The 26178-nt window shown below is 40.1% G+C and overlaps 1 protein-coding gene across 6 annotated transcripts in view; it reads left to right on the top strand.

Annotated features, from left to right (window-relative positions):
- Window positions 1-17666: 17666 nt before the first annotated feature.
- Window positions 17667-26178, top strand: part of PHACTR1 (phosphatase and actin regulator 1) — a 458880-nt gene continuing 450368 nt past the window's right edge. Inside the window, exons 1-2 of one of the 6 annotated variants that reach the window (XM_081827667.1) lie at window positions 17667-17980; window positions 19832-19984. In XM_081827667.1, coding sequence (XP_081683793.1) covers window positions 19882-19984 — 103 coding nt within the window. In that variant the 5' untranslated portion in view covers window positions 17667-17980; window positions 19832-19881. Of the gene's footprint in view, window positions 17981-18257; window positions 18276-18585; window positions 18605-18644; window positions 18797-19063; window positions 19465-19831; window positions 19985-26178 lie in introns of those variants that run through there. The other 5 variants (XM_081827670.1, XM_081827669.1, XM_081827668.1 and 2 more) reach the window with 5 other exon arrangements.

Raw genomic sequence — 26178 nt, 5'->3', positions numbered from 1 at the left:
ACCATCCAAAAGAATTTTTCTGAGAATGAAAAGAAATGGATTTATTTGAAAGTGGAGCATATAGTGAATAGGCACTAAGAGTCTATCATACATTCAACTCTCTTCAATCTGCAATAGCCTATTCACTTCTAAAAGTAGCCACCATCACAAAATACCAGTGAACAGACAAGGCCAGAGGTAAAGGAGAGATACTGCAGAATGGACTTCCTTTACATCTTCTTGGGAAAACTAACATGTTCAAGTGAGAAAATCAGCAATGCTTTTTATCTACCTTAATTGAAGAATTGGAGTGAGCAGCTAATTATGCCTGTGTTCTAAGTTAAAGAGAATTACAGGATATTACAACTTCTCAGGCCAGTATTTTGTGTCCTTAAACTGACATAATAATTTCTTTAAAACGTTGTAACGGATATTAAACCATCTGTAGCTATTTTGCATCCTCATATCACTGGGAGTATTATTGCTGTCATTCAATTTTTAAAAACTTGAGCTTTATGACTTTACAGATTTTCTTGACTTTAAGTGCAGTTTTATTTTATCTTGAAAATATTTTCTGTAGATGCACAACTCTAATTGTTTTTATTGAACAAATGTTTAAGCTTCTCAAGGACAGAGAGAGTGTCTTGCAATTCTTTCATACCATCTGTACGTACCCAAGATAGTTTGGAGAAATTAACAAGCAGATATTGAATACAAAAAATACAGACATTCTATAAAGCATTTCATAAGAATCATTCCACTGGTAGGTCACTTTTGAGATTACGGCAACACTTTTAATTATAGCATATCTGGGCATTTGGAAAAATCTTATTAGGATCAGTGCATAACACATTCTGGAGATAATTAAGAACTCCTAAGCTTTTTGAGATTCCATTTTACATCATTGGAGCTAGCCTGCCAATGAATAAGCTAGACGCTTGAGAAAATTTGCAGAACTATTTAAAAATACATGGTTTAAGTCTTTCTCCCTTCTTGGAGTCGGGAATAATCTGTCTGATTAAATTATAACCCAACATAAGTAGTACTTTAGAATCAGTCAATACTTCCTTCTCCTCAACCTGATTTCCAAGGCAGAGGCATAAAATTCCCATCATACTCTATAATTTAGGTATTAATCTTTGACTCATCCTTGACATTCTACTTACACCTACACAAAGTCTTTCAGTCTTACAAAATGTCACCATTTCAAGGTTTAGCAAATTGAGGCATACAGCTCTTTACCGCTAAGAGAAAGATCTCTCTCCTTCTGACTTTTTGCTCCCTCCCTCTCCCCGAAACTACTTTAGCACAAGACAAGTTTTTATCCTATCTCTGCTAACTTCATAAAATTGTTGTATAAGCTCTCTAAGTTAATTGAAACTCTTGAAAGTTAAGAGCTTAATAAAAACTCAAAGGGTGGGGCACCTGGGTGGCTCAGCCAGTTAAGCTTCTGCCTTCAGCTCAAGTCATGATCCCAGGGTCCTGGGATCGAGCCCCACCTTGCGTTGGGCTCCCTCCTCAGTGGGGAGTCTTGTTTTTCCCTCTGCCCCCTCTGCAACTCGTGCTCTCTCTCACTCACTCTCTTTCTCAAATAAATAAATAAAATATTTTTTTAAAAAATCCTCAAAGATTTCCTAAAGAATATGCTCTGTTTTATGTCATCGATGATACCTTCCAGAAATTACCTTCACACCATTCTGCTGCACAGCAACTAAGGCTTCTATTATTAATATATTCCTAGCATTATGCTCTCATTATAAAAAATCCTATTATATTTGATTGAATTTAGATTTCTGCTTCCCCTTAAGACTTCTTAGCACAATGATTCTTTTCCCTAGCTATACATTAGAATCACCTGGGGAGCTTTTAAAATACCAATGTCTGGGCCTTACCCCAGAACAAATAAATCAGAATCTCTAGGGGTAAAGTCTGAGCTTGGGTATATTTTTTAAAGTTATGATTTTTTTCAAGTGCAGTCAGGTTTTAAACTACTGTTTTAGCAATTCAGGGGGCACTTATGTTGGGTTTGGCCAGGGCTGCCCAGTTATCTTCTAAGGATGACCCATGACCTGTGCATTGGCAAGACCCTGATCACCTCCAATATATGAAGCCAGCATTTAAACTTTATTTTTTTTAATATTTATTTATTTATTTTAGAGGGAGAGAGCATGAATTGGGGGAGGAGCAGAGGGAGAGGAACAAGGAGACTCAGTGCTGAGCAGGGAGCCCAAAGTGGAGCTCCATCCCACCACCCTGAGATCATGACCTGAGCCAAAATCAAGAATCAGATGCTTAACCAGCTGAGCCACCTAGGCACCCCAAGCATTTAAACTTTAATGTGCTTCGATGTCACCTGTGAATCTAAACAAAATGCAGATTCTGATTCAGTAGGTCTGGGGTAGAACCTAAGACTCTGCATTTCTGACCAGCTGTCAGGTACAAATGCTGCCCAGGGGAACACCTTATCCCTTAAGAGACTGCACTTGTTTGCACTGCTTCACCTTCCAAATATACTGGTTGAGAATTCATATCCATAGGTGTGACCTCTCCCTTTAGACCCAAATTTCTTATTTCCTTTTGAACATCTACTCTTGAATGTTTGTGAGACACTTGAAATTCAAAGCTACTCCAACTGAAATTCACAGTCTTAGGTCAAGTCGTCATCATAGCTTGCCTGGACTTTGTCAACTGCCTCTTAACAAGATTCCCTGGCTCTTGTCTAGAGAATAAAACCAGAACAGGATATCCATCACAGTGTGATTCCTGCTTACCTCTTCATCCTTCTCTGCCAACATCCAAACCTGTCCTCTGGAGGAGCCCCTTCATTTTCTCATTCCTCTTGAAATAAGCTAGGCTTTTTTCCTTGCTTGCATGCCTTTCTGGGCTGCCCCCTCTACCTAAGACCCTCTGCCCCACTTTATCTTCCTGCTTAACAGCTACTCAGCTGTGAACTTAGATCAAACAAACTTGCTCTTAAGCGCTCTATATGGGCCAAGACAAGTTGGTCAAATTCCCTCTTCCATGTCTCCATTAGAGCACTCCAACCTCTGAATTGTAATTATTTTTTTTATAACATTTCCTTTACCAAACTAGAGCCACCACATCATTTCTGCCCTAAGAACCCTGTTGTTTCTTTGTTGTTGTTTTTAAGCACAAGTCCTTTTGAATCAACTACAGAAATGGCAAAATGAATGGGTAACACTAAATTGTCAGCAGTGTTGCCTCCTTTATTCTTTTGTTCAATAAATATTTTTTATTTCTTTAAGCTCAAATTGATTGCTTAGCTGCCCTGGAGAGCAACAGAGTTAAGAGATGTCAATTTAGCAAGTGGAAAAAATAAATGCTCATGTACTAGGATGAATTCAAATGCATAAAGGGTGGTTCTTATTAGGTTAATGTGGTTTCTTGCCTTTATGCCTTCATTCCACAGTTAGTCTCAGATAAAAGCTCATCATCATAAAAGCAACTCAAGATCCTTCCCAAAAAAGGTGAGGCAGTTTCAAAGGTATTCTTATTGTAGCATGCTTTACATAGCTTTTCAGGCATTGCAGTTTGAAGAAAGCCAAATTTCCAAGCTAAATTCTATAAGTGGAAATCGGAGGCTATGGTTAAGTGAACAGAAATAGAATTGACAACCTAAATGCGTCAACATCCATGAAAAGTGACATCAGCAGGTTTGGTGTGCCGTTGCTTTTTTTTTTTTTTTTTAAGGTGAGTAGGTGTTTAAAACTTTTAAATGTTTAGAAAGTGTTCTCTTCAGCTTATTTTTCTTTATGTAATTTTTTTAACAAGAAAGAAGTTCTTTGCAAGGATTAGAAGATACGTTAGCACCAACAAATGTAAAATCAGGTATCTGGCTATAAACAAGGACATCCAAAAAGACTATAGCCCTCTCTCCCAAGAAATATAATTTGGGGATTATTATCATAATCCCAAATAATAAGAGGCCTCTGCACCTTGGATATGATCATGAGTATCTACAGAGCTGCCTGCCATACAACATTACCACCACTTGGCTGTTCATGAACCATTCGATAAGTCTCCTTGCTGATAACCAAAAGGCTTCTTAATGAATTTTTTAAGAGGATAGAACAGATTAATTTAAAGTTTCAAGCACAAAAAGATGAAAACATTCCCAGGCAATCTTTTCTATCATTCTGCATAAGTTTGTAGATGTTAATACCTTTAAAATGAATTTGTGAGCCCAGAAGAGAATATGTAGGTTGTTCTATCAAAATATTTTACCTCTACTGGTGAAAGGCAATCAGTAGAACTCTTGATGAAGCAAAGTTAATCCCTCCATTCTCTTTGTACCCTAAGTGCCAAGTACGTGTCTTTATTATAGGACATTCATGTTTATTGTATTTTGAATCTATTTACTTCAGTAGACTGTGAATTCTTTGAATGCAGGGATTTTATTTTTAACCATTTCTGGATGTTAGCACTTCACCAGTGTCAGATGTTTTTGCAGACCAAAAGTGGTTCAGTACCAGCAATTTCATATTGTTTAATCTAATAATTGTTCAAAGTTTGATGAATGAATACTCAATCAATTACTTCACAATATTCCATTTAGCAGGGTTGGACTTCTCAAAAAGAAAGTCAGCATCTATTCCATAACTTTCATGTTTTACAGTGTTTATGAAATGATAGGAAGTATCAATTAGTCAACTGCTGACTTGATACTATGGGGATTTGCCCAGTTATTGTGACAAATAATTCAGTGCTAATAGAGATCAAATCATGGAACACTACATCAAAAACTAATGATGTAATGTATGGTGATTAACATAATAAAAATTTTTTTAAAAAGCTAAAAAAATAGAGATAAAATAAGACCTCTGTGCCTCATTATTTTCTGATAAATGAATTAAAGTTTCGTAGATCTTTTGAATAGGAGAATGTTTGTTTCTAGAAACAGTTTTTCATTCAGTGTGTGCATGTTTATGTGCTATATATATATTATTCTCCATATATAGATTTTTCTCAACATTTCTTAAGAGCAGACAAAAACTAAAGTGGAAAAAATTAACTCTGGAAAGTTTAAGTGAGATTTTTGAGGAAGATGCCTCCTTCTGTCTTCAGAAGAGATTCAAACCAGTCAATAAAAGGATACCAGGGTCAAACTAAACTGGATAGAGCCATATTTCTCTTAATTGTATTGCCCAAGTGATGATATGAAAAATCCTTTATACCATTTAACAATATATCTCAACAATAGCAAATTATCTTGTGAAACAAGATAACCACATAAACATTCCAAAGGACCATTTTTACTTTTCAATGGATGTTTCTATCTCACTTAAATGATATGTTGGCTTTGAAGCTAGTCTAATTTAGCTTAATATCTCAAAAATAGACATATATATATATATATTCCCTTCTTTTAAAACCAGTTTCCTTCCAGTATTAGTATTCAAAATGACTTGCTGCTATGAAAAATAATTAGAGCAAGAATTGCTGCTCCTCTAATGTAGAAGTCTCACAATAGGCTGTCCATGTTTAAGAGTAAGAAAGATACGGGGCACCTGGGTGGCTCAGTTGGTTAAGCATCTGCCTTCAGCTCAGGTCATGATCCAGGGTCCTGGGATAGAGCCCTGTGTTGGGCTCCCTGCTCAGCGGGGAGTCTGCTTGCCCTCTCCCTCTGCCCCTCCACCCCAATTGGGCTCTCTTTCTCTCTCTCTCTCAAACAAATAAAATCTTTAAGAAAGATACAGTATAACTCCTTCCCAAGGAATGAAAATACCATTGGGTTGGGTTAAGTGTTTAGAAGTCAGCCTTTCAATCTCCCAGAACATTAACTGAAATGTATGAGGTAGAAAAATGGACATTAAAATCAATTAACTCTTGGGGCACCTGGGTGGTTCAGTCAGTTAAGCGTTGGACTCTTGATTTCAGCTCAGGTCATGATCTCAGAGTCTGGGGATCAAGCCGGTGTTAGGCTCCATGCTCAGCAGGGAGTCTGCTGAGATTTTTTTTCCCCTCTGCCACTCCCCCTCCTCCCCCCACTTCTCTCTCTCTAAAATAAATAAATCTTTTTTTTCAAAGTTAAAAAAATTAACTTTTCTTTCAATTAAAAAAAATAACTTTCTTTTTTGCACTGTTGATGGGAATATAAAATGGTACAGCCACAATGGAAAAACAGTATGGCAGTTCCTCAGAAAAATTAAAAATAGAACTCCCATATGACCCAGTAATTCCACTTCTGGGAATAAACCCTAAAGAATTTAAAGCAGAACTTGAAGAGGTATTTGTAAACCCACATTCTCAGCAGCATTATTCACAATTGCCAGAAGGTAGAAGCAACCCATGTGGCCATTAGCAGATGAATAGATAAACAAAATGTGGTATATCCATAAATAGAATATTATTCAGCCTTAGAAAGGAAGAAAATTCTGACACATGCTATAACATGGACAAACTTTGAAGACGTTATGCTGAGTGAAATAAGCCAGTCACAAAAACACAAATACAATATGATTCCACTTACATATGATACTTAGAATAGTTGAATTCATACAGACAGAAAGTAGAAGGATGGTTGCCAGGGACTGGGAGGAGCAAGGAATGGGGAGTTATTGTTCAGTGGTACAGGGTTCAGGTTTGCAAAACAAAGAGTTTTGAAGATAGATGGTGGTGATGGTTTCATAACAATATAGGTGTACTTCATACCGCTGAACTCTACACTTTAAAATGGTGAGATGGTAAATTTTATGTTATGTGTACTATACAACAAGTTAAAATTTTTTAATTAAAAAAAAAAAAGCATCACCAAAAGGCACTATCCATTGTCTTGGTCAGAATAGACACACACAGCCACACGTGGGTAGCACAATGAATATTCTGAATCAGACACAATAGTCAGTCATACTGGGTGTGGCACCCAAGCATCTGTGCTTTTGCTTGGGCTCTGTGACTTACCAGCGCAGACAAGTCCTCTCCGTTCTTAGGCTTTGCATCAACCCCTTCTGTAAAACGAAGTCATAATCCCACTCCTGATTTCCATATGATGTAGTCATGAGAATCAAATGATGATTTTTCAACTGAAAAATCCATGTCAAGTTGGAAGGTGGGTAGGGTCCAACAAAGGGCTTTTATGCCGGGAGACTCTATTAATAAACGGAGGTGTTTAAAATGGTAGACAATCTGAAGAAGGTCTAGTGGACACTCCTTTCCCTTCTTAGCTGAATGGCCTTATGGAGAAGCCCACCTTAAACCTACCTTGGTTTTACCACCTAAGAACCTATTTCTTGTGTAACTGTAGGCAAGTTACGTTATCTCTTTGCACTTTGGTTTTCTCATCTGTTAAATGAGAATAACAATCAGTAATTACCTTGGGGGTTGAGACTAAGGTAGATCACAGTGCTTAAAACAGTTCACCTGGCTGTCAACAAATTTAGCAATAGAACATCACCTCCATACATACCCTATGGCATTGGTTCTCAAATTTTAATGTGCACATGAATTTCTTGAAAAGCTTGTTAAAATGCAGATTCTGAAACAGTAGGTCTGGGGTGGGGCCCAAGATTCTATGGTTCCCAAGTGCCCAGGTAATGCTGTTGCTGCTCATCCATGGACACATTTTGAGCAGCAAGATTCTATACCATGGGTCTCACAGTGTGATTCACTTCTAAATATTCTGGTCTCACTTTACAAAAAGAAATAAGAGTCAGAAAGTTTAATCAGGCCTCAGTTCTATTGACTTCAGTTCTGAAAATTCTAGACTCTTTGACCAATAAGTTACTTTTGACCTACAGACTCAATCATTTAACATCTCCATCTTACATGAGAGGGAAAGAAAAGCCCACAGCTGATGAGTCATGTGTCTATCATCACCGAGCAATAGATTTAGGATCAACATCTGGGGTTCTTAGTTCCCAATACTCATACTTCCCAGGAATACAGTGATTGACGACAGTCTTAACCCAACACTCCCGTAGACATACATCCTAATTGAGGAAGTTTGGGAGACAGAGGGACAATGGTTGGCCTCTGGAGAGAAGCCAGTGGCATATCCTGCTTAATTCTGTTCCAAAATGTTCCTCTGAACCTTCCCAAAGGAACAAAAATGAATGACTAATCCACGTTTTGTCAATATCTTAAAACCTAAGCAAGTTTTTTTTTTTAAGATTCTTTAAAATCTAAGCAAGTTTTATGCAAAACATCCCAGACCATTTCCACCCTGATAATGATTTTTCCTTGGAAATTCAAAAAGCACTCAGCCAGGATTCAGGTTTGTTTGGCCTTTGGATCTTTGAATCTCAGCCTTCAGGGTCTTAGTCTTACTCTTTAAAACAGAACCACTGGGGTCCTCCTTGAAGAACAGACAGGAATGGTGACAGCCAACACCTAGGGCCTTATGAGACAGTCGACGCAGAGGGGGACTTTCTCCACACCCATGACTAACCACTCCAGCTTCCTGAGAATGTGTTATAAATGTTCCCAGAGCTGCGTTGCAGCCCAGTGGGTGCTTTCTTGGCTCTGTCTCACCACATATGTTATCTTCATGGTAGCTGCTCCCAAAAAGGGTTGTAACTAAGGGAATCTCTTCACAGATTCAAGTCTGGCTTTCAAACAAGGAGCTCTCAAACCTGTCCAATCAGGGAAGCAGACGGTATCTCTATTTTGGGATACATTTTCCCTCTGGGTGTGTAAAGGTTTCCTTCGGGACGACTCTTCCCTCTTACATTCATGGGTTTGACGCTTGCATGTTGGAAACCAACTCTGTGTCTAAGACACTGATCCCTTTCAAGGTGTACAATTCAGTGAAGTTCAGGTTGAATCCATAGGGAGGGGATAGTGGGGGGCGGGGGTACACGATGCACAGCTTAATGTACACAGCATGTAGCATTAGTTGAATACTTCTGTTGGTTACCATAGGAATGAGAAGACTTTTGATTTTAAATCATAGTTCCTCTGGAGCTATGTTAAAAATGTGACTGTGGATTCTTGCTGTTTACAGCTAGGAGCTTTTTAAATCAAGAGCTCTTAAAAAAATGCAGCCCAAATGTTTACCTGCCAAAGGAGGTTACACTAACCTGGAAAAAAAATGTCATTCCCAAGGCCCTATCAGCTAAAGAACATGGACTTCTTCCAACTACCTTGGGCATCACAACTTCCAAGCTAGTGAAAAACAGTGTGGTCCTGTTATTTTTCTTCCAGAAGGGATTTGTGAAATACACAAAAACTGGTGGTAACTCCCCCAAGGCAGTTGTCATTAAATTGTCGTGGGATGGGGGGGGGGGGGTCGCAGGGGAATATTTTTTTAAAAATGAGCAATTGATGTAAAACCCATAGTTCTTGAAATCATTTTTTTTTTTAAGATTTTATTTATTTATTTGACAGAGAGAGACACAGTGAGAAAGGGAACACAAGCAGGGGGAGTGGGAGAAGGAGAAGCAGGCTTCCCGCTGAGCAGGGAGCCCGATGTGGGGCTCGATCCCAGGACCCTGGGATCATGACCTGAGCCGAAGGCAGACGCTTAATGACTGAGCCACCCAGGCGCCCCAAAATCATTTTTTTTAAGATCTTATTTATTTATTTGAAAGAGAGCGAGCGCATGGGGGGGCGGTGCAGAGGGAGAAGCAGGCTCCCTGCTGAGCAGGGAGCCAGACTCTGGGCTCAATCCCAGGACCCTGGGATCTTGACCTGAGCCAAAGGTAGACACTTAACTGACTGAGCCACCCAGAGGCCCTTGAAATCATTTTTTTAAATTATTTGGTAAAACATAGTGTTTTTACCAACACTTCTGTGTTGGGTTCCTCCATCAGTTGGCCCCCTCATCATTTTAATCACTAATTCAAAGTTCTGACATGGATTACCAATCTGCAATTTTAGGGTTAAACACTGCACTAAGTTTGATTAGTGTCTACTCCTCCATTCTCCCACCACCAACTAGATGCTGCATTTTTCATCTAATTTGAAAAGCTATGGATAAATTAAATATGTTAACGGTTGTGCATCTTATGTAAAGCTTCCCAATTGGCATATGCCAAGTTGTTGCCCCCCAAGCCCTGGATGGCTGAGCCCCCAAAGCTGACTGCCCCTGAACACATCTACTCATTTACACATATGATCATTTTCAGTGTACGCCTTAATATGAAAAAAGTTGGGAGAATCTAAGTTTGCCTAACTTGCACTCTCCTTGAGAAAAGAAATTGGTCTAGTTTATTGATGTATTCCCAACAACTCATGCATTGCCTGGCACATGGTGAATGATAAACAATTATCCCCAATTAAATAATTACAAATAAATGAATAGTGACTGAACATTTAGACCAGACAACATGTCTGGACCTACCCCTGGAAAAATAGAAACGTCTCGTGTGGAGCTTTTTATTATGCAATGGATAAAAGGCCTATTCTGCTACAAGCATATATATATATATATATATATATATATATATAATGTCATTTAATTTGGCTGAGGAAAGAGATGAGTTTATGAGAAAGAGTGGCCAAAATTCTGCTATAGTTTGTAAATCCCTGTTGAAGGAAAAGGAAAGCAGAGTGGTAGAAAGAAAAACAGCTGCCTTTTTGGTGAGGATATGTTGGCAGGGGTTCTAGATGCTCCCCTCCTTGCGTGGCTCTCTAGAAAAAGAACAAACATGGAAGAGCTCATCAAGTCCACCAGCTCTCTGTGGGGGGAAGATAATTATAATAACTAACACTCTGGGGTGCTTACTATGGGCCAGGTACCATTCTAGATGCATCTAGAAGTAATATTTCAATAATACATGAGACAAATGTGGTTGGGGTGCATGGGATGGGATGTCTTACTCTCACAACTTCTTATATTTCTAAGCTGTTGAAGAAATATTTTAAAGTAATACCTAACCTTAGGTGCTTCCTGTGTGTCAGTTTCTCTGTTGTCTACATAGGTTATCTCTCTTTTTTTTTTTTAAGATTTTATTTATTTATTTGACATAGAGAGAGAGAGAACAAGTAGGCAGAGAGGCAGGCAGAGAGAGAGGGAGAAGCAGGCTCCCCGCTGAGCAGGGGGCCTGATGCGGGACTCAATCCCAGGACCCTCGGATCATGACCTGAGCCGAAGGCAGCCGCTTAATTGGCTGAGCCACCCAGGTGCCCCTACATAGGTTATCTCATTTGATTCTTATTTTTCTTTTTATTCTACAGAGATGGAAGATGAGGCCTAGAGAGGTTAGCTTACTCAGCTAACAAGCAGCAAAACCTGGATTCCCAAGCCAGTATTTTTAACTACGTTACTGCATTGTCTCCAGAATGATTGGAAAACATTTCTTTGGTGTTTATTATATAGCAATGAGTATTTGAAGCTAAATCTGACAATTTTTTTTCCAGGTACTAATAATGCTTGTGAAGAATGAAAACTCAGTAAATAGCAATAAGGTTCTCTTTGTTTCAGAAGCAAGCACCCACTTACCATCACTACCCTTTCTAAGCATGGTGGTGGAGGTGGGTCTTCTGTTTTCTTCAATCCACTAGGAGCAAAGAATGCTGATTTAGAAACCTGATACCTGTGGTATGATGCTCCTCAGTGCCTTTGGGTGATAGATTCCAAAGACATTTATCTCTGAATGTGTCATGAATAATAATAATAATATTTGTTATGCAAATACCCTTACACATATGCATAAGGAAAACATTTAGTATTAATATTTAAGCACATAGACCTTGTTGTAGAATATGTCAGTATATTAAACACCTAAAAGGGATGAAATAGTTACCAAAGTTTCTTTGATTTATACAATTTTGTTTGGTTTTTTACCTTGGCATTTGGGAAGGGGAAAAAACGTAGTTCAAGGCTACCACGTGTCTAAATTCATTTTGATCATTTTCTTCATCTGTGTCTGTATATCTCTATCTCTGTCTGTCTGCCTCTCTGTCTTTTTCTAATCTCTACTTCTACTTGTACATCTCTATCTATCTATCCAATCTATCTATTGGTAATCCTCGGTTTGCATAGTAGTATGGGATTTTCAAAATGACCTTGAAATGACCTAAAAATGACTTATACTGTTTTGACACAATTCAAACTCACTCCTTGTGGGCTCTCACTGCTATATTCAATCTTATTTTCCTAATGTGCTTTGGAAGTTCAGGAGCCACATCTTCTGCGGCTGCCTTCAGCTCAGGTCATGATCCGAGGGTCCTGGGATCAAGTCCCGCATCGGACTCATGCCCTCAGAGATCACTATTCTTTCTTCCTTCAACACATCTTGGGATATTTTCAAGTTGCTTATCTGGATTTTTAGGAGGACTAAGAAAATGCAGTTGAACTTGTGATTGATTTTTCCCCCTCCAGGAGAGTTGAAAACAAATTACACATACACTCTACCCATAAAGAATTGAGGGCAATGTGATTTCTTGCCAGGGCGAATGTGGTCAAATATCATTAAAATAAATCTTCAAATTTGTGTTTAAAAAAGCTACTACTGTCAATGCATTTCTCCATCAGTAGCTGGCCATTTTCACGTCTTCATAGTTAGGGATTTGAGAGTTACAGTAAGTAGAGAGTTGCTTAAGGATTCCTTTCCTTACTCAACAGCTCTTCATTTCCCTATTTCCAGATCAATTAGATAAACACTAAGATAGAAATATGATGTATGAGTATTCTTTCTGCCAAGCAAAGAAATTTCTGTATTATAAGAAAGATCAACTTACTACAATCCAATTGGCAGAAGAGTACAATGCCATTTTCAACGATTGTTCTTTTCAACTCTGTGAACCAGCCCTTCTACAAGTATTAAAAGCGGGGAAAGAATATTTTCAGAAGTGGGCAGCAAGTGGAGCTAAAGACTTCATTCTTCTTGGCCCTGGCCTCCACCATATGGGCCAATGCCACCTCTCTTCTAATGTGGCTTTCTTCAATGCAGTCCAGAATAGGGGGCTGTGTGATTTTTATTTTGAACGATTTTCCTGCTAACTGAGAATGGGCCAAGCGGGCACAATTTTGACATGATGTTCTTAAATAGGATTTAGAAGTCTGCCTATGGTCCTTTGTGGCAGTGTCAATCCCTGGTCCAAATTAAGATGTTTACAGATTTAATGCCCATCTCTGCCAGCTGAATGCAGGCTTACCTCATTTCATTGCACTTTGCTTTATTGCACTTCATAGATACTGTGTTTTTTACAAATTGAAGGTTTCTGGCAACACTACATTGAGCAGGTGTATTGGCTCCATTTTTCCAACAGAATTTGTTCACTCCATGTCTCTGGGTTATATTTTGGTAATCCTCACAACATTTCAAACTTTATTATTATTATTATTATTATTATTATTATTATTATTATTACTATGTTTATTATGGTGATCGGTGATCAGTGATCTTTGATGCTGCTATTGTAATTGTTATGGGGCATCATAAACCACACCCATATAAGACGACGTGCCAAATCAATTAATGTTGTGTGTGTTCTGACTGTCCCACCAACTGGCCGTTCCCCCATTTCTCTCCCTCTCCTCAGACCTCCCTATTCCCTGAGACACAACAATATTGAAATGAGGCCAATTAATAATTTTACAGTGGTCTCTAAGTGTCCAAGTGAAAGAGAGTCACACATCTCTCACTTTGAATCAAAGGCTAGAAATGGTTACACTTGGTGAGGAAGGCATGTCAAAAGGTCCTCTGATGGATCTGGGCAAAGTCCATTGAAAACGTTCTGGAAAGCATTCGCCCTTCTAGGTGCCATTAAGAACATTTGTGATTCATGGGAAGAGGTCAAAATATTAAGATGAACAGGAGTTTGGAAGAAGTTGATTCCCACACTCAGGCATGAGGGGTTCAAGATGTCAGTGGAGGAAGTCACTGCAGATGTGGTGGAAACAGCAAGAGAGCTTGAGTGACAAGTGAGCCTGAGGATGGGACTGAATTGCTGTCATCTCATAATAAAACCTGAACAGATGAGGAGGTGCTTCTCATGGGTGAGCAAAGAAAGTAGTTTCTTTTCTTTTTTTTTTTTTAAAGATTTTATTTAGTCATTTGACAGAGAGAGACACAGCGAGAGAGGGAACACAAGCAGGGGGAGTGGGAGAGGGAGAAGCAGGCTTCCCGGGGAGCAGGGAGCCCGATGCGGGGCTCGATCCCAGGACCCTGGGATCATGACCTGAGCCGAAGGCAGACGCTTAACGACTGAGCCACCCAGGCACCACCCAAGAAAGTAGTTTCTTGAGATGGAATTTACTCCCGGTGATGATGCCGTGAAGACTGTCAAAATGACAACAAAGGATTTAGAATATGACGTAAACTTAGTTGATCAAGCAGCAGCAGGTTTTGAGATGATTGACTCCAATTCTGAAAGAAGTTTCTACTCTGGGTAAAATGCTTATCAAACAGCATCACAAGCTACAGCAAAATCATTCATGAAAGGAAGAATCAATCGATGTGGCAAACTTCATTTTTGTTTTATTTTAAGAACTAGCCACAGCCACCCCACCTTCAGCAACCACCACCCTGACTGGTCGGCAACCATCAACATGGAGGCAAGACCTTCCATTGGCAAAAAGATTGCAAATTCCCTGAAAGCTCAGATGATGATTAGCATTGTTTAGCATTGAAGTATCTTTAAATTAAGATATGTACATTGTTCTTTTAAACATAATGCTATTATACACCTAATATACTATAGTATAGTGTAAACAACACTGGGAAACCAAAAAATTCACTTGACTTGCTTTATTGTGATATTTACTTCTTTGCAGTGATCTGGAACTGAACCTGCAATATCTCCAAGGTATGCCTATACCTGGCACCTTATACATATGTGAGGCCTCAAAACATGACTACATGCTTGCATGGAATACAAGTAGGCTCCTCCTCCCTGTGAGACTTTGTTTCTCCCAGTCTACCTTCCCAACTCTCGCAGCCTTCGTTAGCTTTCCAACTATCATCAAAACCTTCTCACAAGAAAAGTCTGGAAATTCAATTACTTTAAAGTAAAAGTAACTGATGATGGCTTAAAGTGTTTCATCTCCCAGGGAGAGTTCAATATGGATAAAGCCTCAGATAAAATGTTTGCAGTCTCCTACCATTTAACGACAATCGTTAGTGAGCAGGGAAGGAGAGACTTCTTTTGAGGGATGGGTTAAGACATAAGAGTGACTTGCCAACCAAAGAGAAACCACTGCTATTGCCACATATTCTGAGGTCAACTATCTGCAGAAATAAAATGAATATATTGTTTTCTATACTTATTTAGCAAGCTAGCCCTTAACCAAAGATCTTCAATGTAGGGACCCCACCAAAGAATCCAAAATGCTCCCACACTTTAAGAGAGCTTCTAATATTTTAAAATTAAAGTTGGGTTTGTTGGGAAAAGAGAAACTTCCCCAAGATTTCATGCAGAGAGAAGGCAGAACTTCATGTAGTTCACCACAAATATAAAACATCGTCTGCTAGAGAGCTCTCTAGCAGATGTTCATAAGAACATATGATTGGTAGTTTTAGCTTCCTCTTTCATCAGGCTTAACTCAGCAGCCCCGGCTTGGTATCTGATTTGTTCTGAGCGGGTGAAGCAATTAAACAAGTAAAATTAATTATAAAATTGTCGATAACACAAAACTCTTCATCTCTTAGTAAACAGTAAACCCAGACTGACTCTGATGGAAGCCAATACGATGATACCAAAAGAACAAAAAAGCCAGTTGTCTACTTACAAATCATGTGACTTCCTTTCCCAAAATGTCTAGGTCTTATGCCATCCAATAGAATAAGTAAGTATACCCCCAAATTAATTAATGCAAGCTGCTGTCTTCCCTGGTCTCCAGATTCCATCGTGAAATATACCTCCATTTTGAATTAATCAAATACTGCTCCCCTTTGTCCTCATACACATATGCTCTTGTCACCAAACTGAATAGAAAGTATACATATCTCTACCATGTCGTGTATTTGTAAAAATCCCGGATTATTTTTTTCAGTCTTACAGTTCCAAACTTCCGTATTATAACACTTTTGATGTAAAAGATATAACTCTACTTTGGCCTCTTTTAAAATAATTTTTTATTTCTTGCTCACTAGGATATGTTAACATTGTCTGAGTTAACTTTTCAAGCTGATGTCTTGAAGATGATTTGGGCTGAACTGTTCAGTGCTACATAAGTGTTAGTCTGAATCCTTGCTCTAACTTTGCCTTCTGGTTCTATTATACCTCAGAACAGTGGATCATTATAAACGTTGCTTTTGAGCAGATTAAAGTTACGAAACAGAGCTGAGCTGATCAGATCATGACATTGGCTTTTGAACACTACAATTGCTTCCCACTTTTAAAAATAATTCCTCACCCAGATATTCCTATATGCAATCTATATCTATGCTCTCAGAGAGTAAAAGCATTTTTTAAAAAATCTATTTCAGAGGCTGGTCATGTTATGTTTTTTAAAAAAAAACCCAGTTGCTAATTATTTAGGAAAATGAAGTCCCCATTTTGCAAGTGAAGAATCGTCTCCTTCTCCAATATATTTCTTTCTCTAAATTGCAATTTTCCTCTCTGAGTTTTCTTAAATCATGGTCCTTTCATATTGCATGTACATTGTGTAAGACACTTCAAATTTACCTTTCTTGGTCAACTCTCCAGAAATGATTTACTTCCAAACCCATCCCCCAACCTCTGGAAATCAACTCTATTTTTCAAATTTCCAATTTAGCATCTCTGTCTTCAATCACACATTCATCTGTGCTCACCTAAATGTTCAGTGTTTGTCAGCAGCAGTAGATTGCGCAATCTCTCTCCCCATCTCTCTCTCTCTCTCTCTCTCTTTCTCTCTCACCTATGAGTCATTACAATTTCCGTAGATTCACAATAGAGAGTTCAGAACCTGTCGCCCACACCTCACTGTAAGCTAAAGAAACCAGAAGACAGCTTTCTCCTCTTGTAAATGTCAAGTGTTCAGCATGTCTCCATTGGAGGCTGAATAGAAATGTAACCTTACAAAAGTAAGTCCTTGGGTCTGAGCAAAGCATTGAGTATTCTGCTCCAAGGTGGACTTTCCCTACAAGAACATATGATTGGTAGTTTTAGCTTCCTCTTTCATCAGGCTTAACTCAGCAGCCCCAGCTTGGTATCTGATTTGTTTTGATCGGGTGGTAGAGCCCACAAGATAAACAGCAGATTTTCAGGTTTGTCTCAAAAGCAGCCGGAAGAATTGTGTCTATGGGAGGGGGGAGTGTGGTGGCCTTCCATCCAAGACTTCTCAAATGTACCTTCTTTTTTCTTAACAATCCAACATACCACACACCATGCCACACTTCTTACTAATTCTTCTTGGTCAACAAAGGGTCAAAAACCCACTATTGGGCTTTCATCTGGCTCTCATTATGCCTTTCATGAGCACATCTCCAAGTATTATGTCTAAAAGTCCTTCCTGAGGTCTGGTAGGGAGGATATCCCACCAGAATAAGCTCAGGTATCTAACCAAAGTTTCCTTTTGCTGTTGGGTTTACTTTGTTACATTCAGACAGAAAAGAACGCTTTTAGACAGATTGGCATGATTTGGGCTGGAGCTTTGACCAAGCAGTCAGAGACAGGAAGGGGAAGAAAGGCCAGGAAGAGGGAGGGGGTGAAATCAGATGTTCACTTTATATTTCACTCCAGAAAACAGCTCACAATTATAGTTACCCACCTTGTTTTGCAGCTCAGAATAAAAGTGGCGTTGCACCAACCCCTACCCAAGCAGCCATCGTGATTAGAAAGTACTCCACACCTTGGAGAACTGAAGAGACATGAGCATAATTTTAAATGCAAATTAAATTGAGGGGGTAGCAGAGAGAACACATAAAAGACAGTAAAACAAAACCTTTCAATTTTCTTAAATTAGCAGTCTAATGTGTTCTAAAGAGCAGCTCCACTCAGATCTCTTTTTAAGGGTTGCATTTCATCACAATATAAAATGGGCAAATCCATCACTTGCCTCTGCTCAGTGCTCTTGAATTGAGATTGAAGGGAAAATTAGAAGCTGTTCATTTGGGCTCGCATGCTCAGCAGCATTGCACAGCTTCATTTGATGCTCTGCGGTGTCCTGCTGGTGAGTATCTGCTAACTTCAGGACTCTTCCTTTCCTGTCTCATTTTTGGCTACCTTTCTTTTCTGGGGGGTGGGGGGACAGCTCCCAAAAGAGCTATGTTATAATGCATTTTTTAAAAGCTGGGAAATTTCAGGCAGCTTTTTCAGCTTCTTCCAGCGACTGATTCGCAGAAGGAAAGAGAGTTATTTTCAGCCGAGATGCTGGTGACTGATCTATGTATTAATTATAACAGGGGAACATTTAGCATATGTTAAGCTCAAACGGCCTTTCCCTACAACCAAGAGCCAGCGTTAGGGTAAGAACTGGGTGCCCCCCAACAATTTCTAGGCAACTTTTCTATCCTACTCATTGTTTAATCATGTAATTCTGTTGCAATTGCAAATCAAACTGTGACTTGGGGCTATAAACATAAATTATTAAAGCCAAAACCCATTTTTCGATGACGATGACACTTCTCTGTGTAAGAGATGGAAGGGGTGATGGGGACCAGACCACATGATGGTCCGTGTAGATTTTGATGGTGATGATTTTGTGCCCAAGTTTTATATGGGAAACTGGTCATTTTCTTCCTTCAGAGTGGAGGATACAAAGAGGCTGAGGCTGGCGTCACCTTCTGTTGCTAAGGTAACATGCTCTGGCCATTTTATATGATAAAGGAGGTCCAGTGGACTGTATACATTATTCATCACTGTTCCAATCAAACAATCAAAATTGTTTACTTTCATTGGGAATTTAGTGAGATCAAAGACACTCCAGCTGAAATTTTTCTTGCTTTTACTGCCGGCAGTTAGTCCTTGATTTTTTTTTCCTCTTGCAGTAAGTATGATTTGCTGTTGGGGTACCTTTGGGTATTTTTTAAAGTTTCCTCTTACCAGATTTGGGTTCTTATATTAAAATATGCACTGTTAGAAAGAAGAACTAATTGGATTAGCCTTCTGAGCTTGATTTTAATGACTTGGTTTTATAAATTCTTTCCAAAAACATCCTGCAGAAATAGAGATACTTCATGTATGCAAGTATCAGGGAAAGGCTACATATGCTAAAAAGAACCCAACAGGCTGAATGCTTTTTAATGAAGTACATCAGCTTCCTGACAGGCTAATGCATGATAATATTATGGGGATTGTTGAGTACAAACCAGGATTCTTTCTCAAAAGCAGCCTGGGTCAGGGGCAAGCAGGTGATGATCCTGTAGCATTTTATAAAATGTGCTGAGGGAATCACCAAAAAGGAAGGAATCCAACGCATTTTTTACAGCAAACATGTCAGCATGTGTCATAAACGCAAGGCACCTATAAGTGGAGGCTCGGATTCCCAGGCGATTCTCGCTGTTCTAGGGGAGTCGAAACTCCCTGGACCAACTGAGGATTAGTTCAGAACGGCTGACACTTAACGGTGCCATTCATCAGACAGACCTTTTGAAAACGGATAGCATATGAATTTAACAGCCTATTTTCCAGTTAATATACAACAAGGAAAGACTGGTATGTTATTTCTCTTTAGCTTGAATCATCTGGTTTGTTTTTTTTTCTGAGTAGAATATATTTCTTTTAATGAATGTTCATTAAATGTTGCATTTTCTCATACAGTAGGAAAGCTATGTTGAGGGTGGCTTTGGAATTGGAAATGTCAAATGAGGGAGTATTATAATGGGATAGTTCTTATTCCAAAATTGTTAATACATCTATACATTTATGGGTATATATAAATACATATCCTTATAATATATAACAAATATAATACATTGTATACACATATATGTTTATATATATATGTATGTGTATATACATATGGTTTTAAACATCTATTTGACAGTCTAAAATATTGTGGATTGTTTTTCCTTTTTCATAGGCATACAAGTGACTATTTTGTCTTGAAACTCTGCTTTGGGAACATCAAGGATGGATTATCCCAAAATGGATTATTTTCTGGATGTGGAGTCTGCTCATAGACTCTTGGATGTTGAGTCGGCTCAGAGATTCTTCTATAGTCAAGGAGCTCAAGGTAATACAATGGGAGCAAGAGAGTAAACTCTTCTCTTTTGCATGTTGGGTTTATACTGACAGTTCAGTATCTACCGCAGCAGCATCAGCTGTACTGCAGAAGGTCAGGAATCGGGATTACTAAGTCGAAAACTCATCTCTACCAATCTGTTGCTGAAATTGAGGCAGGCATGTAATAGAATGGATAAACACCAACTTCTTGGATGTGGTTTAAAAAAAAAAAAAAGGCGTCCTACCTAACTTTTGACACAAATGCCCCTTGGACAGCTAGGTTAGCAAATGATTTCCCACCTACTTGCGCCCAAGGCATAGGTATCCGGAAAGGTGTCCGATGCTGCCCCCCCACCCCCACCCCTGGAGAGGTTAAATTTGCAGCCACTACACTTGAGGAGATCTAGGGCACCCTGACCTATCTGACGGAAATCCAGCTCGATTAGGGGCTCCTGAGATCAGCTTTGCACTTCTAGAGCTGCTTTATCTATTTTAGATGAATTCCGTTGCTGCTCGAGGAATTAACAGTGCACTCGGGGAGCAGTGAGGAGCACGCCGATGGTGAAGTGCGGCTGATATGTGCACTTTTATTACATAGTTCAAGATGGTCTGTTAGGCTCCGGTTGGCTTGCTCTTCCTGTTCCATGGTACATCAAGGATGTTTTGCCAGCACATTGGAAAGAAGCTGGAGTGTCTTATGGGATCTCCTGACAGGCAGGAGATTTTTTAAAAGCGTATTTTCTCTATTCTATGGAATATTTAGAGTATTCAGTCAAAGCAATCTGATGATGGGCATCTCCCGTACGGTACAAGGGATGCACTGAGGAGAAAGGTCATGACCGTATTCTTAAAGAGAAGAGTAGTCGAGTTCTTGGAAGTCATAAGGCAGAACTGAGAAGGAATGCTGTTCGGGGACTTCTGGCATCGCGCACTGTTAGGTGGTGACAGGTATTTCACACGGGGCATGATGAAATCTGCCTTGGCTTTCCCAGAGGTCTCCTCTGCACTGGTTTTACCTCCCTGGCAAGCCAATCTCCCATGGCAGCCTCGAGGGTTTGCAAGCCTCCTTCTTTTCTGCTTCCATTTTCCTGGGTATGATCCAGGCTTCTTAAGGTCAGGAGGGGCTGGGCAATTATCTGGTTGATTTGCTTGGGTCAGTGCGTTCATCAGCAGAACTTAAATTAGCCAAAGTGATACAACAGCTAATTCTCCTCATGCCTCTGGTTGTATGTAGTCAGCAAATGCTCCTCTCAGCCCCCTAAAGAGACATGAACATGTTACTGAAGTAGGAGAAGAGGGAGACTCTGGCTAGAACCTCCAGCCTCCCCTGGGTCTGCAAGTAAGAGGATGCTAGAAGTAGATGGAGGAAAGGGGCTGAGGCTCAGTCCCCATGGACAGTCCCGTGTTTAAACATTACCGCGTCTGATCCATTCAGTCTGAGTGGGACAATAATGTTCAGTGGTGGGGTTGTCTACCTGAGCTGTGCAATTGTCAGCAGAGAAGGGGAGTCAAGTTCATTAACAGTGTTAAAGATGTCCACTTTGCATGGCAGCAGAGACAGTTGAAGCTTTTCAGAAGCCTGTGGGCTCCAGGCTTCCACGAAAGGAAAGCAGGCAGGGTGTGGGAGGCTCGGAGGACTCAAATCAGCCTGGTGGTTGTCAGCAGATGGAGTCTGGGGGTGGAGTGGTCAGAATTGTCGCCATCCGTGACTGTGGTTTAGACAGCAGAGCTGGAATGACTAGAAAATGCAGGGGAGGTGGTAGCATAAGCCACTGGTGCTCCTGACAGCACGTTCATTTTAGGGTAAAATCGGAACGATGTTCCAATCAAAGGATCTTGAATTCGTAGTAAGGTGGAGGGGTCCCTAAACATGATCTGTTTCGATTTTTTTAAAACCCCAGCCTTCCTGAAGCAGACATCCAGGTGTACAGCCTAGGAGTTTGCATTTTAAGCAAGAGCTCCAGTGATGATTACCTAGCAGCACCGAAGTCTAGGGGCCCACATTTAAGGACCAGTCCACCCAGTCCAATTTCTCTCCTGCCTTCCTGGGACAGGAACACTTTCCTCCACATTAGAGGCAGGATGACACAGTGGTTGCAGACCCGGGACCCTGACCACGGGGGTTCAAATCATGGGTCTGCCACAGTGAACCTGGACAAGCTCACCTCTTTGATCTGAATTTCCCTCCCCTGCAAAAGGCAGAAACCATAATAGTGCCCAGTGCCTCAGCTGATTAGAGCCTTAATGAAGTAAGATTTTAAAGTACCAAAACTGTCTGCCACATAAGAAATGCTACACATCAGCAAATCAATAAAATAAACATCCCTGGCAAAACACTGTCCCCTCCTCTGCTTGAAATTTCATAAGGAAGCCACTGCCAAACAAGAATGTAGCCTGATAGGTGTTTAATCTCCTGTTTTTAGCAAAAAAAAAAAAAAAAGAAAGAAAGAAAGGAAAATTAAATCTTACATGAATTATAAAACATAGTGATTATTTTCTTGTCACATCAAAACCCAACTCAGGGCAAAATTGAAAAATAGTGAGTTTGTCTTGGTACTCCCTATCCACCTAGTCCTCCTTTTCACATGAAAAGTGAGACCCCTCCTTTTCCTCCCCATGCCTTCCCCAGAGCTGGACCACGTAGGGCCGGTGAACCCCAGTCTCCTCTCTGCTGTCACTATGATGTTGGATTTGTCACTACACTGCCCCAGGTCCTCCATGGCAGCCTCCTTCCACTTGGTATAGACTCCCCAGACTTTCCTAGACAACCTAGACAACCAGCCCCTGGGCCTGATAAGGGGCTCGTGTGAGTGGGCAGAGGCCTGAAGACCACGGCCTGTACCCCTCCCTTTCAGAACCAGATGTATGTGTTTGAGGGGAGATTCTGAGCACAAGTGGAAAGGGGGCAGCATGGGAGCTGGCTCTTGGGAAGGGCATTTGAGGCAATTAGGGTTTTGTGTTGCTGCTGAATCACAGCACACAACAGCTCTCTTCCTGGCCAGCCCATCCCAGGGACAGGGGCACAGGAGATCAGGTAACCCTGATCCAACACTCTCTTCTAAAAGAAGGTCTAAATGGGAGCACAGTATGGAGCTGAGCACCCAGAATTTGGGTGACCTGGGATTTGATCCACTCAACTGGTGGGTGATTATTGCCTTTTTGAGTTGTCCATTCTCAAAGTCATGTTGATACTTCCGTAGACTGATCAAGTGTTCTTGAAGGTGTAAATATTTTTAAAGGGGGGAGCAAGAAAATCTGAGTTTTATTTTCCACATTGCCATCCTTATATCAGTTTTATTTACAAATTCATAAACTTCTTAGAAACCAACCCCCTCTCTATTTATGACTTGCAAAAATGGTTATCTAAGACCATGATACTGGAATTATAATATTTTTGACCCCGTCACAGTTATTTTTCAATTCCTTTTGGGAAGTGGCAAAAGGCCTGCCTCTAAGTAGAAGATGCTTTTAGCTAGTAAAAGCCAGAGAAATCCCAGAGGGTGAAAAAGAAAGATAAAAGCAATCCAATCTATTGTGGGACAAATTCTTCTGAAAGTCCCAGAGATTTTCAAAAGTCAGTCATTTGCTCTGTGGAATAAAGCAGGTTGCTCTGTGGACCTTCATATTCCTTGGTTTGGTCCTGAGGTAGAGAAGATGAGCCCACTCCTCCGGGGACTCTGCTATGGAAAGCATGATGTGTAGCAGAGAGCAGAAAAAAATCTAGGATCACCCTGTTCATCATCCATCAGTGAAGGATGCTCTCCCAATTAATCTATGAGTGCTTGGTCAACAGTAAAACCTGCTTCTGTGAAGGTCTCCATTAACTCAAAAGGAGAATTCTTGAGGTTGAAGATACACATGGCATAGAGATCAGCCATGTCATGACATAATATAACTTGAGTTCACCCACCTTCCAGGTTTCTGACAGTGATGACTCACACGCTCACCTTCAGTCTCTGTAATTTTTTTCCTGAACAATTGCATTGGGAGGGAAGTCATATTATAAGATCATAAAACTAACATCATAAGATTTTCAGGTTGAAAGGGACATTATGGATGGTGATTCTCTTGGCCCCTTCTGAAACCAAGTGAAACGGAATTTGTGAGGGATAAACCCAGGTCCAAGGGCTACATTTTCAAAGAGCCACTGGGCTATTCTGATCAACACTGAAGGTTGAGAACCACTGTTATTGATCATTAATCATGTGCTGCTATTCAGAGGATGGTCCTGGACTAGCAGCACCAGCTTCATCTCAGAGCTGGTTAGAGATGCAGAATCTCAGGCACCCTAGACCTAGAGAAGCAGAACCTACATTTGAACAAGATTTCCAGGTAATTTATGTTAGTTCAAGAAGCAATGACTGAGTCCAGTGCATATCAGAAACACCTGGCAAGCTTTTATGAACTCAAGACTGGAGTCCCACAACAGACCAATTAAAACAGAATCTTTGGTAGTGAGCCTTATACTTGGGAATCATTTTAATTGTCCCTGGTGATTCAAATATGCAACCGGGACTCAGAACTACTGACCTCCTGTTTTATAGTAAAGGAGGTTTTAGCACATCATGCAGCTATTCTTGCCTGAGGATCTTTCTCTATCTAGGTCCTTCCCTTAAATAAAACTACAGCATTGGAAAGGTGCAAATGGACTTTTTTTTTTTTTTTTGCAAATGGACTTTTTAAAAAAAGGACTGGGCTATATATGGGTGCTACCCTTTGCATATTCATTGTATCCATTAATCCTCAAAGAAACTTTGGGAAAGAGGAATTATGATGCTTATTTCATGGATTAGAAAAGACTACACATTTAGAAAGCAGCATGGCCAGGATTTGAATTCAAGTATTTCTGACTCCAACAACCCCACAGGTAGTAAAGGAAACATTCATAACCAAATCACACTTCCGGATATGGTGAAGCTCAAGGTGGTTCCACCACGTGCCCAGATCACACAGTTTACAGCAAGAAGTGGAGACTCTTCTTACCACACACACCTACACCCTCTCTGCTGCACTAGGTTTCTTTTCTCCAAGACCATCAAAATCCTCGGACAATTAAATTTCCTTCCAAAGGGAACATACATTAAAAGGCAGCCAATTGACGAAAGTCATTGGGCAATCAAATTTATGATTCCCGCTCCCAATTTCCCCTTTTATCTTTTTAAATAACTCTCGGCATTGGAACCAGGTGCTGTACTCATTTTGTCATAGAGCATCTTCTCTGTCTTGTCCAATGAAGGGAAATGCCGCTTTTGACAACTGATGAATGCCACAGTTAGCAGCTAAGAGTCTCTTCAAGTTGCATTTGGAAATGGAGAGGAATTCATTTAAACCCTCTGTCTCAAACATTTCCTCCACCTTTTGCCCACCCTGTGAAATCTGTCAGAATAGCTGGCTCTTCAATCTTCAGCTTTGAGTTAAATTGGAGGGGGAGATGAACCATGAGAGACTATGGACTCTGAGAAACAAACTGAGGGTTTTAGAGGGGAGGGGGATGGAGGATGGGTTAGCCTGGTGGTGGGTATTAAGGAGGGCACGTACTGCATGGAGCACTGGGTGTTATACGCAAACAATGAATCATCGAATACTACATCAAAAACTAATGATGTACTGTATGGTGACATAACATAATAAAAAAAAAGAAAAAAAATTACTCTAAACCTAAATTCTAAATTTCTGGGACTTCTTGACATGGACCCAAGAAACAAGGACATTTGGTTATACCCAACTAGTTGCAAATCATTGACAACAGTCATCAGCACAAAATGTGCTCATGCTATTTCCTTTCCTGTGCTTCATGCAAGACCCAATCCAATGTCACCTCCTCTGTGAAGCCTTGCCTGACTTTTCCAGGCCTTTCTTCCAGAGCGTTCTGTTCATGCCTACATTATAGCCTTTGTCATATCGTATTATTCAACTTTCAACACTTACTAGCTGCATGAGTTCACATGAGTGGCTTCACGTCTCTAAGCCTGGGTCCCCGTCAAAATGGACATAACCCTAGCTTCAAATTCATAGAGATTTTTGAGAATTAATGGGGGTGTGCTTATAAAGTGTTCAGTACATTATTTATTATTATTGATTAACCATTGATGCTTTTGTCTTATTATTACTTAGATGTCTGTTACCTATCTAGAGAGTGGTGATCTCCCTAAATAGCATTTTCTGGGGGCCTAGTATCATCCTTGGTATAGTGTAGGAGAATTA

This window comes from Leptonychotes weddellii, chromosome 8, assembly GCF_054177405.1.
Source record: "Leptonychotes weddellii isolate Sample4059 chromosome 8, ASM5417740v2, whole genome shotgun sequence".
Lineage (NCBI taxonomy): Eukaryota > Metazoa > Chordata > Mammalia > Carnivora > Phocidae > Leptonychotes > Leptonychotes weddellii.
Note: the sequence above shows the minus strand (reverse complement) of the source record. Positions and strands in the feature narration are given on the sequence as shown.